We start from the raw sequence: 15,080 nt of genomic DNA on the forward strand, positions 1-15,080 counted from the left end.
AGGGGAAGCTCGTGTTGTTTCTTTGCTCCCCTGTCAGACCCGGTCGCAGAGCCGCCTCTGCTCCCTCTAGGGCCGGGGCCCTGCCCATATTCCAGCCCATGGAAACCATCATCAAACCAAGCCGTGCCCCAGGAAGGAGGGGGGAGGGGTGGTGGTTGTTGCCACCAGGCCCAGAGCCTGGCAGGGGAGGGCGGATTTGAGGGAGAGTTGAAGAAAAAGGTTTAGAACCCCTGTTCCTGTAGTTTTCAGAGTAGCAACCGTGTTAGGCTGTTTTCGCAAAAAGAAAAGGAGGACTGGAGACACCTTAGAGCCTAACCAATTTATTGGAGCATAAGCTTAGTGAGCTGCAGGTCACGAAAGCTCATGCTCAAATAAACTGGTTAGTCTCTAAGGTGCCACAAGTCCTCCTTTTCTTGTTCCTATAGTAACTTCCATGTACACATCCTACCCCTTTTACACATTAGTTACCGGCTACATACGTGGGTGGTTTATGCGGTTAGTTTTACGTTTACCGTGTTCTTCATTTAAAAACCCACCTCTTAAACTACAGGCTCAACTCCCCCCAGTGACATGCAGTTAACTCAAGGCTAGCAGTCAGCTGATGATGCATAACACCTGTAGCAGAGGAAATTTTACATAAAGATATAGTAAAGCTCACTACACACACACACACACACAAACAAACACTCAAAAGTTAGGAAATGCCAGAATTAAGGTGGCTAGTGCCTTTCCCCCCCAATTTGAGTGTTTGTGCAGCATTAATGTTCTGAGGTGGGGGTAGGTGTAATTTCCTAGGATGTTAAAAAAATATATTGGATCATCCATCATATTGTCACCCCGAATGGTCATCAGCTGGGTTGGAACCCACTGAGCTAATGGAGTGTTGTCATACCCTCTGTGGACCTAGAGAGGGATACAACGTTTTAGCAGTGAGTTGCACAGATGTTTATTGACAGAAGACTTAGGATCTTGGTTACACTCCAGGTTTTTTGTCCCAATCTACTCCCCTACTCCTGGTCCACCTCTTGTCCCGTCTGAATTCAAATAAGGCACCTTCCTCCTTTACACTGCCAGGCTCAGTAAGGAAAAGAAATCTCCATCCTTTCCACTCTGGTGCCTAGACCCAGAACCAATGTGGCCCAGAGCAGCCCAGAACTAAAACTGCAGAGAAAGTTCTGCTTAGCTCTGGCTGCAGCATGCACAGAATGTTTAGGGAACTTAGCTAAGAAACTGTAGCAAGTCTGTATTGAGCATGTATGAACAGTCCCCCCCCCCCCCCCCAAAAAAAAATAATAAAAGCTTAAAACTAAGCAAAATTTAGGCAGATTTTCATGGGACAGCAAGACACATCCCTGATACAAGTACCACCTTCACAGGTGGTAGTGGTACCAGAATATACATATCTATTTATACAGTATACACACAGATCACACGGTAGTTGAGAAGGGCAATAACACTGACAAAATGCGTTTATAAAACCTCATTCACAAAGAAACAACAAGGCATTGCACAATAACTATTGATGTCAATATTTTAACAATTGAAAACAGCACAAACTGCTTTAAACTCAGTTTTAAATGCTAAGGCAGATTTTGTGCAGAAGCTAAATACTTGGTAGTTCCAGCTGCACATAAAATAAATACAAAACAAGTGATAAGATAGAAGCAGAATTTTGGCAGTTACAGGACATTTATTCTATGAAAGAAGACCTCAATGGCAATATCATAGATATGACAACCAGCAACATTTTTGTCTAAATATTATGTTTAATGTTAAGTCTTTAGTTTTTAGTTACAGTTTCATATTGATGAAATAACCTATTTGAAACAAAACATTTCCTTGTAACAAAACTACAAAAGTATTTAAAGTAGATGTTTCTGTGCATTTTTTCCTTAAATATGTATCCAAAAAGATGTTTACATTTAGTTTAAAAAGGAACACAGTAAACATCAGTACTGACAAAGTTCAGTACTGGTAATGAAAATATTCCAATTGAACATCCTTTGCCCGCCATCTAGTATAATACATATGAAAATTCCCAAATGGAAAAGGCAAGGTTTATACTTCTGTACCTATCCATACTCCGGTTGAGTACTTGTCAGTGTTCCTTGCGGATTATAGTGCACACGGTCAAGTAATTCAAAGCCTTTTGATTAATATTAAAGTCTTGAGGTCACAAGTTTCCTTATGGGTATCTGAGAATCTAAGGATGAAAGAAAAGCACATACATTGATTAGAAGACTACCTTCAATGCCAAGCTGGAGTTTATCATGCAAGCAAGAACATTTTAAAAACTGCTTATTTTTCATTCAGCTCTCACATTGGTATCGCATTACAACATATGCAGTAAAAAAACTAGACATAATGTGACTTTCAATGGGAATTAGGTATCTAACGGTTCTTTGTGACTTTGAAAGTCTCCCCATAAATACATGTTTAATTAGTATACCAATAAGAAATACACTTACCAAACATTTCTGCTGTTTTACTGAGTGCCTCTTTGTTTACAGTGTAAGTAAATCCATTGGTCCTAGATATGGAGAAAAACAACACAGTAATAGGCTGTTATTCTTTTGGGATGTGTCATAAATATAAAGGGAAGGGTAAACCCCTTTGAAATCCCTCCTGGCCAGGGGAAAGCTCCTCTCACCTGTAAAGGGTTAAGAAGCTAAAGGTAACCTCGCTGGCACCTGACCAAAATGACCAATGAGGAGACAAGATACTTTCAAAAGCTGGGAGGAGGGAGAGAAACAAAGGGTCTGTGTCTGTCTGTATGCTGCGCTTGCCAGGGACAGAACAGGAATGGAGTCTTAGAACTTTTAGTAAGTAATCTAGCTAGGTATGTGTTAGATGATGATTTCTTTAAATGGCTGAGAAAAGAATTGTGCTGAATAGAATAACTATTTCTATCTGTGTATCTTTTTTGTAACTTAAGGTTTTGCCTAGAGGGGTTCTCTATGTTTTTGAATCTAATTACCCTGTAAGATATCTACCATCCTGATTTTACAGGGGGGATTTCTTTATTTCTATTTTTTATTAAAAGTCTTCTTGTAAAAAACTGAATGCTTTTTCATTGTTCTCAGATCCAAGGGTTTGGGTCTGTGGTCACCTATACAAATTGGTGAGGCTTTTTATCCAACATTTCCCAGGAAAGGGGGGGGTGCAAGCGTTGGGAGGATTGTTCATTGTTCTTAAGATCCAAGGGTCTGGGTCTGTAGTCACCTAGGCAAATTGGTGAGGCTTTTTACCAAACCTTGTCCAGGAAGTGGGGTGCAAGGTTTTGGGAAGTATTTTGGGGGGGAAGGACGTGTCCAAACAGCTCTTCCCCAGTAACCAGTATTAGTTTGGTGGTGGTAGTGACCAGTCCAAGGACAACGGGTGTAATATTTTGTACCTTGGGGAAGTTTTGACCTAAGCTGGTAAAGATAAGCTTAGGAGGTTTTTCATGCAGGTCCCCACATCTGTACCCTAGAGTTCAGAGTGGGGGAGGAGCCTTGACACTTCTTAACCCTTTACAGGTGAGAGGAGCTTTCCCCTGGCCAGGAGGGATTTCAAAGGGGTTTACCCTTCCCTTTATATTTATGACAGGATGGAAAAATGAATATTTAAGAAAAGGATACTACTTCAAGTTATCTGGAGCAAATAATATTTTCGTTATTCTTCCTCCATCAATTTTACCCACATAATCAACTTTGAAAGATCTGCTGACATCACAAATGCTCTTTGAAAAAGCCATACTACAGAGGGATAGATATGCTTCTAGAACATTTATTTTTTCCCTTCCCCTGTTTTATTATATGATTAACTACCCATCTGAAATCAAGTTAGATCTTGAGCTAGTGTAAATCATCATAGCACCATTGACTTCCATGGAGCTACACCAATTTACCTCAGCTGAGGATGTGCCTCAAAAGTTTTTTTCTGTATCACAGCTAGGTGCTACGGAAAGGATGATACCACAATAGCAACAGTACCTTGCACTGACATATTCAAAGTGCTCTACAAGTCTTAACTAATTCATCCTCACAACACCCCAGTCATGTAGGAAAGCATCCCTATTTTACACTAGCGTCCCCACCAGCAGTAGTCTGTTGGCAGTCTTGATTGAAATCCGAGTGTTTGAGCTAGAAGGTCACACAATCAAAGAACTAAGATAGAACACAACTAAGATCACAGAACAAAGACCAAATATTCACAATAAATTGGATACATCATTTGGTCAACTGTGACTAGTATGTAAGTTTGTAAAAATGTGTCTATTAACAGACTATTCATAAAAGGGAAAAGGGCTAAATTTGCCAGGTAATTTGCTCGCTACAAACTGTTTGCCCCACTAACTAATACCATAAGAAGATCCATAATATATTATAGAATTTATAAAATATGAACACATTTGTGTGTATACACACAATATTTTTATAGCATTAGTTGGTCTCATTTTATCAGTTAACCCAAGTATTTATTCACAATTAGAAAATGTTAGTGTAGCTTCAATTCATTTAACTTGCAATGCTAAAGCAAAAGTCAACACAATGGTACAGTCAGAATGAGCAGTTTACTATATTGCCTGTAACAGTCATTTGTGTCTCCGTTTTAATAAAAAGGAGATTAAAAAAACCTAGCTATTTTTAAGTGTGTTACAAACAGTCTATGCAAACAAAGCAGAATCCTGTTTATCCAAAGATCTTGGGGGGAAACACCTCATACCTCAAGATAAAAAAGAAATGGGGTCCAGAGATTTAAAAGCCAGCTAGTGAAATCTGTAAATTCTGTATTTCAGATCGCATAATCCTAGTATAGAATGAAGAGATGCCATATTTGGGGAACTGGCACATACAAAGAAGGTGCCAACTTTGTGACTCAGTATGACACTGGGGGGTATATAATCAAACTGTAGTTGGCTCAAGTTCAGAAAATCAGGGTTGTAATATATTGTTTAGTATTTTATAGGTCAACCATTAAGATATCAGATAAAAGAGCCCCATGGTTCTGTATGTGAATTATGGTATACTAACGGAAGTATCTCCAAAGTACAACCACTCATTGCAATTGATAATTACGTTAGATCTCAACCTTGGATCTAGTTAGACTCATAATGACAACACATTGTCTGCATTTACCTCCAACTTTTGTGTCCAGACCTCAGCAAAATTTTTTTACTAATAATATTCTTGCAAACCTGAGGGCCTCTTATATTACTTACGTTTTCATCTTCTTCACTACATCTAGGCGCACAAAAGCTGCCAAGGCATTTTTCTGCAAATCAGAAGACAAAACTTCATAACATGGAGTGCTTCCTACAGAGAAAGCATAGGGGGCAATTAAAAGTCCATTAATTACTCAAACTATTACACATGTAAGGAATCACAGCACCAACATCATCATACAAAGCAAACATACCTGTCTCAAGAAGCTGAAAAGCAAAGTTACGGATTCCAAGTATAAACTGCTTCTCGGTAAAGGCCTCTTTTATTTCTTTTGAAAGATATCTGCCGATTATCTAAAAAATAAAAGTTTTTAAAAAAGTATTTGAGCTTTTCCTCTTATTCTGTAACTTGAATTGGTCTTTAATTACAAACAAATATTTTTAAAGGAATAACATATCCTAATAATCATCAATTTGGAAGACACATTTTTAGTAGGCTAACAAATATAACATTATGCAAAGCATTAGAAAATTTTAATATTGTTTGGGTAATCATAACAAGAATCTTATGATTTATTATTCGGTCAGTATTGTTTTAAATACTATTAGAAACTGGTTTATGGTCCTTGTCTTTGAAAAAGTTGCCTTGCTGTCAAAAGTGACATTCCTTTTCAGCAACACCCATTTCACAGATGGGGAAAGTGAGATCCAGAAGTGAAGTAACCTGTCCTAGGTCAACAGTGAGTCAGTGGAAGAGCCAGCAATAGACCAACAAGCATGTGGACAAGGGGAATCCAGTGGACATAGTGTATTTAGATTTTCAGAAAGCCTTTGACAAGGTCCCTCACCAAAGGCTCTTAAGCAAAGTAAGCAGTCATGGGATAAGAGGGAAGGTTCTCCCATAGATTGGTAACTGATTAAAAGATCGGAAACAAAGGGTAGGAATAAATGGTTAGTTTTCAGAATGGAGAGAGGTAAATAGCGGTGTCCCTAAGGGGTCTGTACTGGGCCCAGTCCTATTTAACATAATCATAAATGATCTGGAAAATGGGGTAAACAGTGAGGTGGCAAAATTTGCAGATGATACAAAACTACTTAAGATAGTTAAGTCCCAGGCAGACTGCGAAGAGCTACAAAAGGATCTCTCAGAACCAGGTGACTGGGCAAAAAAACGGCAGATTAAATTCAATGTTGATAAATGCAAAGTAATGCACAGTGGAAAACATAATCCCAACTGTACATATAAAATGATGGGTCTAAATTAGCTGTTACTATTCAAGATAGATAGATCTTGGAATCATTGTGGATAGTTCTCCCAAAACATCCACTCACTGTGCAGCGGCAGTCAAAAAAGCAAACAGAATGTTGGGAATCATTTGGAAAGGGATAGATTAGAAGACAGAAAATATCATATTGCCCCTTTATAAATCCATGGTACGCCTACATCTTGAATACTGCATGCAGATGTGATCGCCCCATCTCAAAGAAGATATATTGGAATTGGAAAAGGTTCAGAAAAGGGCAACAAAAATTATTAGGCATTTTGGAACAACCGCCGTATGAGGTGAGATGAATAAGATTGGGACTTTTCAGCTTGGAAAAGAGATAACTAAGGGGGAATATGATCGAGGTCTACAAAATCATGACTGGTGCAGAGAAAGTAAATAAGGAAGTGTTATTTACTCCTTCTCATAACACAAGAGCTAGGGGTCACCAAATGAAATTAATAGGCAGCAGGTTTAAAAACAAACAAAAGGAAGTATTTTTTCACACAATGCACAGTCAACCTGTGGAACTCCTTGCCAGAGGATGTTGTGAAGGCCAAGACTATAACAGGGTTAAAAAAAGAACTAGATAAATTCATGCAGGATAGGTCCATCAATGGCTATTAGCCAGGATGGGCAGGGATGGTGTTCCTCGCCTCTGTTTGCTAGAAGCTGGGAATGGACGACAGGGAATGGATCACTTAATGATTACCTGTTCTGTTCATTCCCACTGGGGAACCTGGCATTGGCCACTGTGGAAAGACAGGATACGGGGCTAGATGGACCTTTGGTCTGACCCAGTATGGACGTTCTTATGACCCTGACCGCTATGATCTAACCAATAACTGACACGGTTTCACAGTGGTGGGAATTTGCTATCCTCTTCTAGCATATTTATTTTATTTAAGAAGTGTAAAGAGTTATTTAGTTTTGGTAGGCTTCGGCGGGGGGGGGGGAGAGAATTAAAATAAACACTGACAGGGCGAAGAATTCCCACACAGGCTTTAGCCAAACATACAACCAACTTCTGCAGTTTGCATACTATCCACTTACATATGCTAAAGAAGTCCTCCTTTTAAGGACTGGCAATTAGCCCATTAACAACAGATTCCCTGAGAAGTGGGCTTTATAAATCCAGAGGGAATTATTTTAAAGGGAGAGGGCTAGAGCTAAGGGAACCAGGTAGCCTACCCTTCCTCTTTTGGCTGAAAACCTCATTTATTTTTGACTTGGGCACTTTTTGTGCTGGGACCTAAACAGGACAAGGTGTTTGTTGCTCTGGATTTCTCTTCTTAAATAAACTGCCCTTCACAGGGCCAGAACACCAACCCTCACATGCAGATTCAATTGTATAAGATACCACAGCTCCAACTAGCCTGTCATAAGACCCTTAGCACTACCACATAAAGTTAATTACCCTGTCATTTTTTTTTTAAAATCTGTGTCACGAGAGGGAACCAATCTCTTCAAATCATTGGATAAAACTTACTACTACTATGTATCTTCTCCCTTCCACTCCCACCCACGCTAATACTTAGTGTTTGTACCACAGAAGAACTATGACTCATGTCATTCCCCATGGAAATTATGAGTTGGAGACGGGAGAGAGTAGGTGCAAACTTTGTGAAGAACTGTGTACCTGGTAACCTTCCATAAAAGGCCTGAACAGAGCTGCCAAAAAAGCTGCTACAGAATTTCCTTTCTCTGTAAAGATGATTTCCTGGGGAGTCACTTGAATTACATTACATTTTGTAAGCAGAAAACATCCTTCTTCAAAGTCCTGTAGGACAAAGGAAAAACAGTGTAATTGGTACTTTTCCCAACTAGGACAAGTGCAGCTAAGTCTCCTCATGAAAATAAAGCACACAGCTACCATCAGCCTGCCACTGAAGTTTCTGAAAGAAGTTTTCTAGACACTCTCAGATATACCAAGAATCAATTTCTAAACAGGTATTGAGTTCATATTTTCACCAAGTTTATATTCTCAAACTGGGAGCCTCATAATAGAATGGCCTCTCTATCTTCACAGGAAGGCCTCTGGGACCTTGTCTTGTCTAGGAAAGAAGTTGGCATTACATTAGCCTACATCACTTAATCTAGGACTTTGTCCCAGTATGATGGGTGTTAGCTGGTCGTGGTCAACCCGAGGCTCTCCGCTAGCATCAATGACAACCATCTAACATAAAACATGTTAAAAGCTCTCTGGAGTAGGGACCATGCCATGGTTGAAGTGGAGTTAGTTATCATAAGGTCAAACAAAACTGGTTTTCCTACTTAAGATAAGGCAGGAGATTTTCAAAGACATAAATGACGTTTAGGCACTTAACGCCTATGGAAAGTCCATGGGAATTCAGTGCCTAAATTTCTGCCAAGGTCTGTAAAAGTTCTATTTCTGAAGTAGTGCTTTGGCACCAGCTTATTTTGGCTCAAAAAAGACTGGTTACGTTAATCTTCCAGTTCCTGGTTTGCTTCTGGAGATGAGCACTGTCTCTGAACTTTTCCAGTTAGAAATAATCATTACATTAAATTTGATATTTCCAATCAGCAAACAGAGCAAAAAAAAAGTTAATGTACATAAAATATTCTAGTAGTGCTGTCAAGCGATTAAAAAAATTTAATTGCAATTAATCGTGCTGTTAAACAATAGAATACCATTTCTTTAAATATTTTTGTCTTCTACATTTTCAGATATACTGATTTCAATTACAATACAGACTACAAAGTGTACAGTGCTCACTTTATATTTATTATTACAAATATTTGCCCTGTAAAAAACCAAGAAAGAGAGTATTTTTCAATTCCCACATTACGAGTACTGGAGTGCAATCTCTCTATCATGAAAGTTGAACTTACAAATGTAGAATTCTGTACAAAAAAATAACTGCAATCAAAAATAAAATAATGTAAAACTTTAGAGCCCACAAGTCCACTCAGTCCTATTTCAGTCAGTCACTCAGACAAACAAGTTTGGTTACAATTGGCAGGAGATAATGCTGCCCACTTCTTGTTTACAATGTCACCTGAAAGTGAGAACAGACATTCGCATGGCACTGTTGTAGCCAGCGTCGCAAGATATTTACATGCCAGATGTGCTAAAGATTCATATGTCCCTTCATGCTTCAGCCACCCTTCCAGGGGAAGTATGTCCATGCTGATGATGGGTTCTGCTCAATAATGATCCAAAGCAGAGCAGACTGATGCATGTTCATTTTCATCATGAGAGTCGGATGCCACCAGCAGAAGGTTGATTTTTCTTTTTCGGTGTTTCAGGTTCTGTAGTTTCCACACCTGAGTGTTGCTCTTTTAAGACTTCTCAAAGCATGCTCTACACCTTGTCCTTCTCAGATTTTGGATGGCACTTCAGATTCTTAAACCTTGGGTCGAATGCTGTAGCTATTTTTAGAAATCTCACATTGGTAAGTTCGTTGCGTTTTGTCAAATCTGCTGTGAAAGTGGTCTTAAGATGAACATGTGCTGGGTCATCATCCTAGACTGCTATAACATGAAATATATGGCAGAATGTGGGTAAAACAGAGCAGGGGACATAGAATTCTCCCACAAGGAGTTCAGTCACAAATTTAATTAACACATTTTTTTAACGATCATCATCAGCATGGAAGCATGTCCTCTGGAATGGTGGCCGAAGCATGAAGGGGCATACGAACGTTTAGCATATCTGGAACGTAAATACCTTGCAACACCAGCTACAAAAGTGCCATGCGAACACCTGTTGTCACTTTCAGGTGACATTGTAAATAAGAAGCAGGCAGCAGTATCTCCCGTTAAATGTAAACAAATTTATTTGTCTTAGCGATTGGCTGAACAAGGAGGAGGACTGAGTGGGCTTGTAGATGCTAAAGCAGGGATCGGCAACCTTCGGAACGCGGCCTGTCAGGGAAATCCACTGGTGGGCCAGGACGGTTTTTTTTACCTACAGCATCCACAGGTTCGGCCAATTGCAGCTCCCACTGGCCGCGGTTCACCGTTCCAAGCCAACGGGGGCTGCGGGAAGCGGTGTGGGCCAAGGGGTAGTAGTTTTATATCTCACCTGAAAGACTCTTCTTTCAGCAGCACAAGCCCTTTAATGCTATATGGAGAAACTGCTGCAAAATCTTACTCATGGTAGAACTTGGCATTTACTGAATGACCTACACTTGGTTTTCCTTTGAGATGTTCTTCCCATGTACTGATCAGGCTCACTCCTGCTTAGCGGAGATCTGACAGATCTCAGGCTCAAAGAATTTGACACAGAACTCCCATTACGGAGACTCCTAAAGCTAATCCATCATGTACCCAGATAAAATTACATGTACCCTTATTTATTTACACAGGATGGTTTTACCTTCAATGCAATGCCAGGGAAGAAGATGAACTCATCAGAAAAAATGTCTCGCAAGAAGTTGAAGCAGCTATAGATTTCCTCTGGGTGGGCGGGGGGGGGGGGGAGGAGGAAAAGATAAGGTTAAGGATATAACATTGTTCATTTAAGTCATTTGTAAAATAAAGGGGGGGGGAGCCTTCAGTGTAAGAGGAAATTTTTAACAGGGCACAATTAGCACAAATGTTTTGACAAAAAAAATATAAGCATGTGCACAGAGACTGATTCAACTTGAAATAGTATCACCTATATACTTTATGCAACTAATCTTAAAAAAAAGGGAAGAAGTTGGTTGTATTTGTGCAACCTCCCTGAACATACAGGAAATACTGTAGATGTTTAAAATTAATCTTTGCCAAATCAAACATTTTCTGTTTAAAAAAATGTATCGCAAGTACTGAACAAGGGAAAGTACTGACTGCTACAATATTTCACTGAAACAAGCAAGGACATGGAGAGACAAACTGCACTCTATGGGAATAAATCTAGGATGCAGGTAGTGTCAGAATATGTGTACACACACTCAAACACCTGAACAGTCAGAGCAAGGCCATGTCCACACTAAACTATTCCACAACCCTATCAAACAGCATTCAGACCTTACTAAAGGAAGTAGCGTGTATCAAATACTGCTCCATATACCACAACTGGAGCGTGGAAAGCTATTTACACTGTCTGTTTGCAGGAGTTGGTCCTCCCAGGCAAGCTCCCAGTGCAAATCAGAAGCCAACAAGAGAAAGGCCTGCAGAGTATCTACTTTCAAATCAGTAATATGTCACAGATCAGTATAAGTACTGTCAGGAATCATGAGAGTCACATTAACTTGTCCCATGACTGAATACATTGCAAAAACATCTGTCGTGGTTCCCAGAGGAATGCTGTAACATGGCTGTGAAAATGGGTTAGCTTTGTGCTAGTGTGAAGAGGGCATTAAAAAAGCTGGGGAAAAAAAAAAAACCCTCAAAATCTGATGCCAGTGGGCCTCACTCTGAATGTTGGTGTAAATATTCAATTTGGTTAGCACCCCGTGACATCAGCAGGCACTCCAGGTGCCCAACACCTCTGATCAGGTCAACCTCCCTTAGAATATGTTAATATTATGAAGTTACCTTTTCTGAAACTTTGCGTCATCTGCAATGCTACAGCCACCAGAGATGGGCGCACAAACACATTTAGCAACTGGTTCCTGTAGGCTCCACACATGAGGATGGAGAGCGCCTGTTTAAAAACAAGCTCCTCTGTAGCTCCAGCCTCCATTCCCATGTCATTTAAAACCACTTGGCCATTGACAAGGCTCACAATGTTGGAGTGCAGGGCAACGCTGGACGTGATTGCTTTATTGGCACATAGATTATCTAGTAAAAGGACATAACACTCAGGCACATGCTAAAGGAAAAAGTATGTACGGAATGTATATTACATTATATTTTAAAACCCAGAACAATTTTTACCTCTAGGAACACTTAGAAACCTGTTCCAGGATGATCCATGTTGGAAAGAGGCAGGAAAAAACATAGGGTGAGGTGGAGACAATAATTACAGGCATTGCTGGAACTACAACCTAGACCTTACCAGTAGGGCCCTACCAAATTCACGGTCCATTTTGGTCAATTTCATAGTCACAGGATTTTAAAAATCATAAATTTCATGATTTCAGCTATTTAAATCTGAAATTTCAGCGTTGTAATTGTAGGAGTCCTGACCCAAAACGGAGTTGTGGGTGGATCACAAGGTTATTGTAGTGGGGGTTGTGGTATTGACACTTTTACACTTCTGCGCTGCTGCCTGCAGAGCTGGGCCATCAGTCAGCAGCTGCCACTCTCTGGCTGCCCTGCACTGCTGCCTTCAGAACTGGGCAGCCAGAAGGCAGCAGTGCAGGGCCGCCAGAGCATGGCAGCTGCTGACTGAGGGTCCAGCTCTGCAGGCAGCAGCACAGAAGGAAGGATGGCCTGGTATGGTGTTGCCACCCTTACTTCTGCGCTGCTGCTGGTGGGGTGCTGCCTTCACAGCTGGGACCCTGGCCAATAGCTGCCGCCCTCCGGCCACCCAGCTCTGACGGCAGTGCAGAAGGAAGGGTGGCAATACCCCCCTAAAATAACCTTGTGTACCCCCCCCACTCCCTTTCGGGTCAGGACCCCCAATTTGAGATACGCTGGTCTCCCCCGTGAAATCTGTATAGCATAGGGTAAAAACACACACAAAAAAGCAGATTTCACAGGGGGAGTCCAGCTTTCATGGTCCATGACGTGTTTTTCAGGGCCGTGAATTTGGGAAATACGAAGTAGTCTCCTTCCTTCTCTGCAACCAAAAGTGGGTAACCGCTGTTCTGAACCTCTCAATGGAGAACACAGATCTACACTATTAGACAGGTACACTGCATAGCTCTGTTCACCACATTTATTTTAGATCTGCAAACGTACATTTTTAATTCTCATCTACCCTTCTGTCAAGGTAAAAGCAAATTCCCACAAACCAAAGATCCCTCAAACTCACCTTAAACTAAAAGTAGTAAAAATGGGACCATCATGCGTAACACACCTGCTTACAGAGATAACAGACTGTACCCAAGCTCAAAGTTCCATAAGACATATCCCTGGCACACTTTTTCAAGAACAGTTTTTCTGAGAACGCTATTCAAAGATGTAAGTGAGTGTTTGCAAAGAGGAGCGTATAGCAGATAAAAAAAATTAAGAAAAGCACATCCCAGAATTGTGGTATGAGATCAAAAATACACAGCATATGCACAGCCTCTTCCACTCAAAAAGCTTAGCTTGAGTTATTCTACTTTGACTGATTCAGATATTTTAATTTATTTAAACTAATTGTTTCAAAACATTCTCAGTGTAGAATATGAGACAATATTCTTTGTCTGACCAGAATATATTAACATGCAAGGGAATAGACAATAACCTTAAACTGAACATGAAGAGGTAAAACATATGATCATAGGATTGTGTGCATGCCAATCTACAGGACATTGAAGGGGTACATTTGTTTCTTTTAAAAATCAATTTTAACATAACCTTCATCCCCAAGCAGCTAGTGGCTTATCTGCTGCTTCAACGTGTCATCCTATCTTTGCCAGTGCATTAAAGTTGCTCAACTGGGTGAGAAGTGGTGAGGCAGACAGGTTGTTTTGCAATCCTTTAATATAGTTTTCTTACACAAGTACATTTCAACAGTAGATAAATAAGCCCAATGTATTACAAACAGCTACTAACTACTTCAAATTAATAACTCAAAGTAAAAAAAACCCAAATGTGTAATCATACCCAGGGCTTGTCTATGCTATGGGGGACTATACCAGCATAGCTACATCACCATGGCTATGCTGGCATAAGCTTGTAATAGAAATGGAGCCTACACTCACAGAAGGGGTTTCTCTGTTACTGTAGGAACATCATCTCCCAGAGTAACAACGGCTACATTGATGGAAGCATTCTTCCATTAGCCTAGCTGCATCTATGCTAGGGGTTAGCTTAGCATAGTTAGGTCACTCTGGGATGAGGATTTTTCATACCTTTAAGCAACATAGCTATATCAACTTACAATTTAAGTATAAACCAGGCCCCATAAAACGGCCAGTGCAAAATAGTGGAATCTGCTCTATCATCAGTCTTTTGTCTTGCATTTTGACAATATAGGTTGCTTATTTTAACAGTAAATGGAGGTGATTCTGCCATTTAGTTTTACAGAACATGGAGGGCCAAAGAGACCACTGCTAGCAGACATGGTCTAAGAGATGAGTACCGTGGGCCAAGCTAGGACCACAGTTTTTGACTGCTGGGATGCTACCGCTGCTGACCTGTTAAAAAAAAAAACTGCTGATGTGCCACACAAATGCTGCTTAAATGCCTGGATCCCTTCAATGCATCATGAGTAATATACCTGCAAGTATATATCAGTCATATCATATATTTAAAAAAATCTGGTTGCTGAGTGTTCCAGATCACAGAATTTCAGACCACATCTGGAGGTCTGAAAACTTCTGTAAAGCAACCAAGGGCTCCAAAGATACAAACACCTAGTGGAAGAACTTTTCAGAATCCAGAATACCACATCATCAAGTTTAAGGATAAACTCACGGGGAAGGAAAAAAAAAAAAAGAAGGAAATTGAGAATCTGTGGTTTGACATTTTACAGCAATTTAGATTAGCTGTTTTATTCCTGATGAACTACAGCCCTCAGAGGGAGGGAAGGACCATCAGCAGAGATTGTCATTGCTTATAATTTACATTACTGTAGTATCTAGTGGCGCCAAGTGATATCAGATAAGATATCAAAGCTCCCC

The 15,080-nt window shown here is 40.2% G+C and overlaps 1 protein-coding gene across 2 annotated transcripts in view; it reads right to left on the reverse strand.

Moving 5' to 3' along the window:
• Positions 1-1,816: 1,816 nt before the first annotated feature.
• The window catches only part of GNPAT (glyceronephosphate O-acyltransferase), a 38,800-nt gene continuing 25,536 nt past the window's right edge, over positions 1,817-15,080 (reverse strand). For both annotated transcript variants that reach the window (XM_084624144.1, XM_084624143.1), the window contains exons 10-16: positions 11,899-12,144; positions 10,754-10,833; positions 8,051-8,191; positions 5,401-5,500; positions 5,204-5,297; positions 2,469-2,530; positions 1,817-2,203 (exon numbers count right to left, since the gene is read on the reverse strand). In XM_084624144.1, the coding sequence (XP_084480270.1) occupies positions 2,160-2,203; positions 2,469-2,530; positions 5,204-5,297; positions 5,401-5,500; positions 8,051-8,191; positions 10,754-10,833; positions 11,899-12,144 (767 nt within the window). In that variant the 3' untranslated portion in view covers positions 1,817-2,159. The remainder of the gene's footprint in view (positions 2,204-2,468; positions 2,531-5,203; positions 5,298-5,400; positions 5,501-8,050; positions 8,192-10,753; positions 10,834-11,898; positions 12,145-15,080) is intronic.

This window comes from Lepidochelys olivacea (assembly GCF_965140295.1).
Source record: "Lepidochelys olivacea isolate rLepOli2 genome assembly, chromosome: 3".
NCBI classification, from domain to species: domain Eukaryota; kingdom Metazoa; phylum Chordata; order Testudines; family Cheloniidae; genus Lepidochelys; species Lepidochelys olivacea.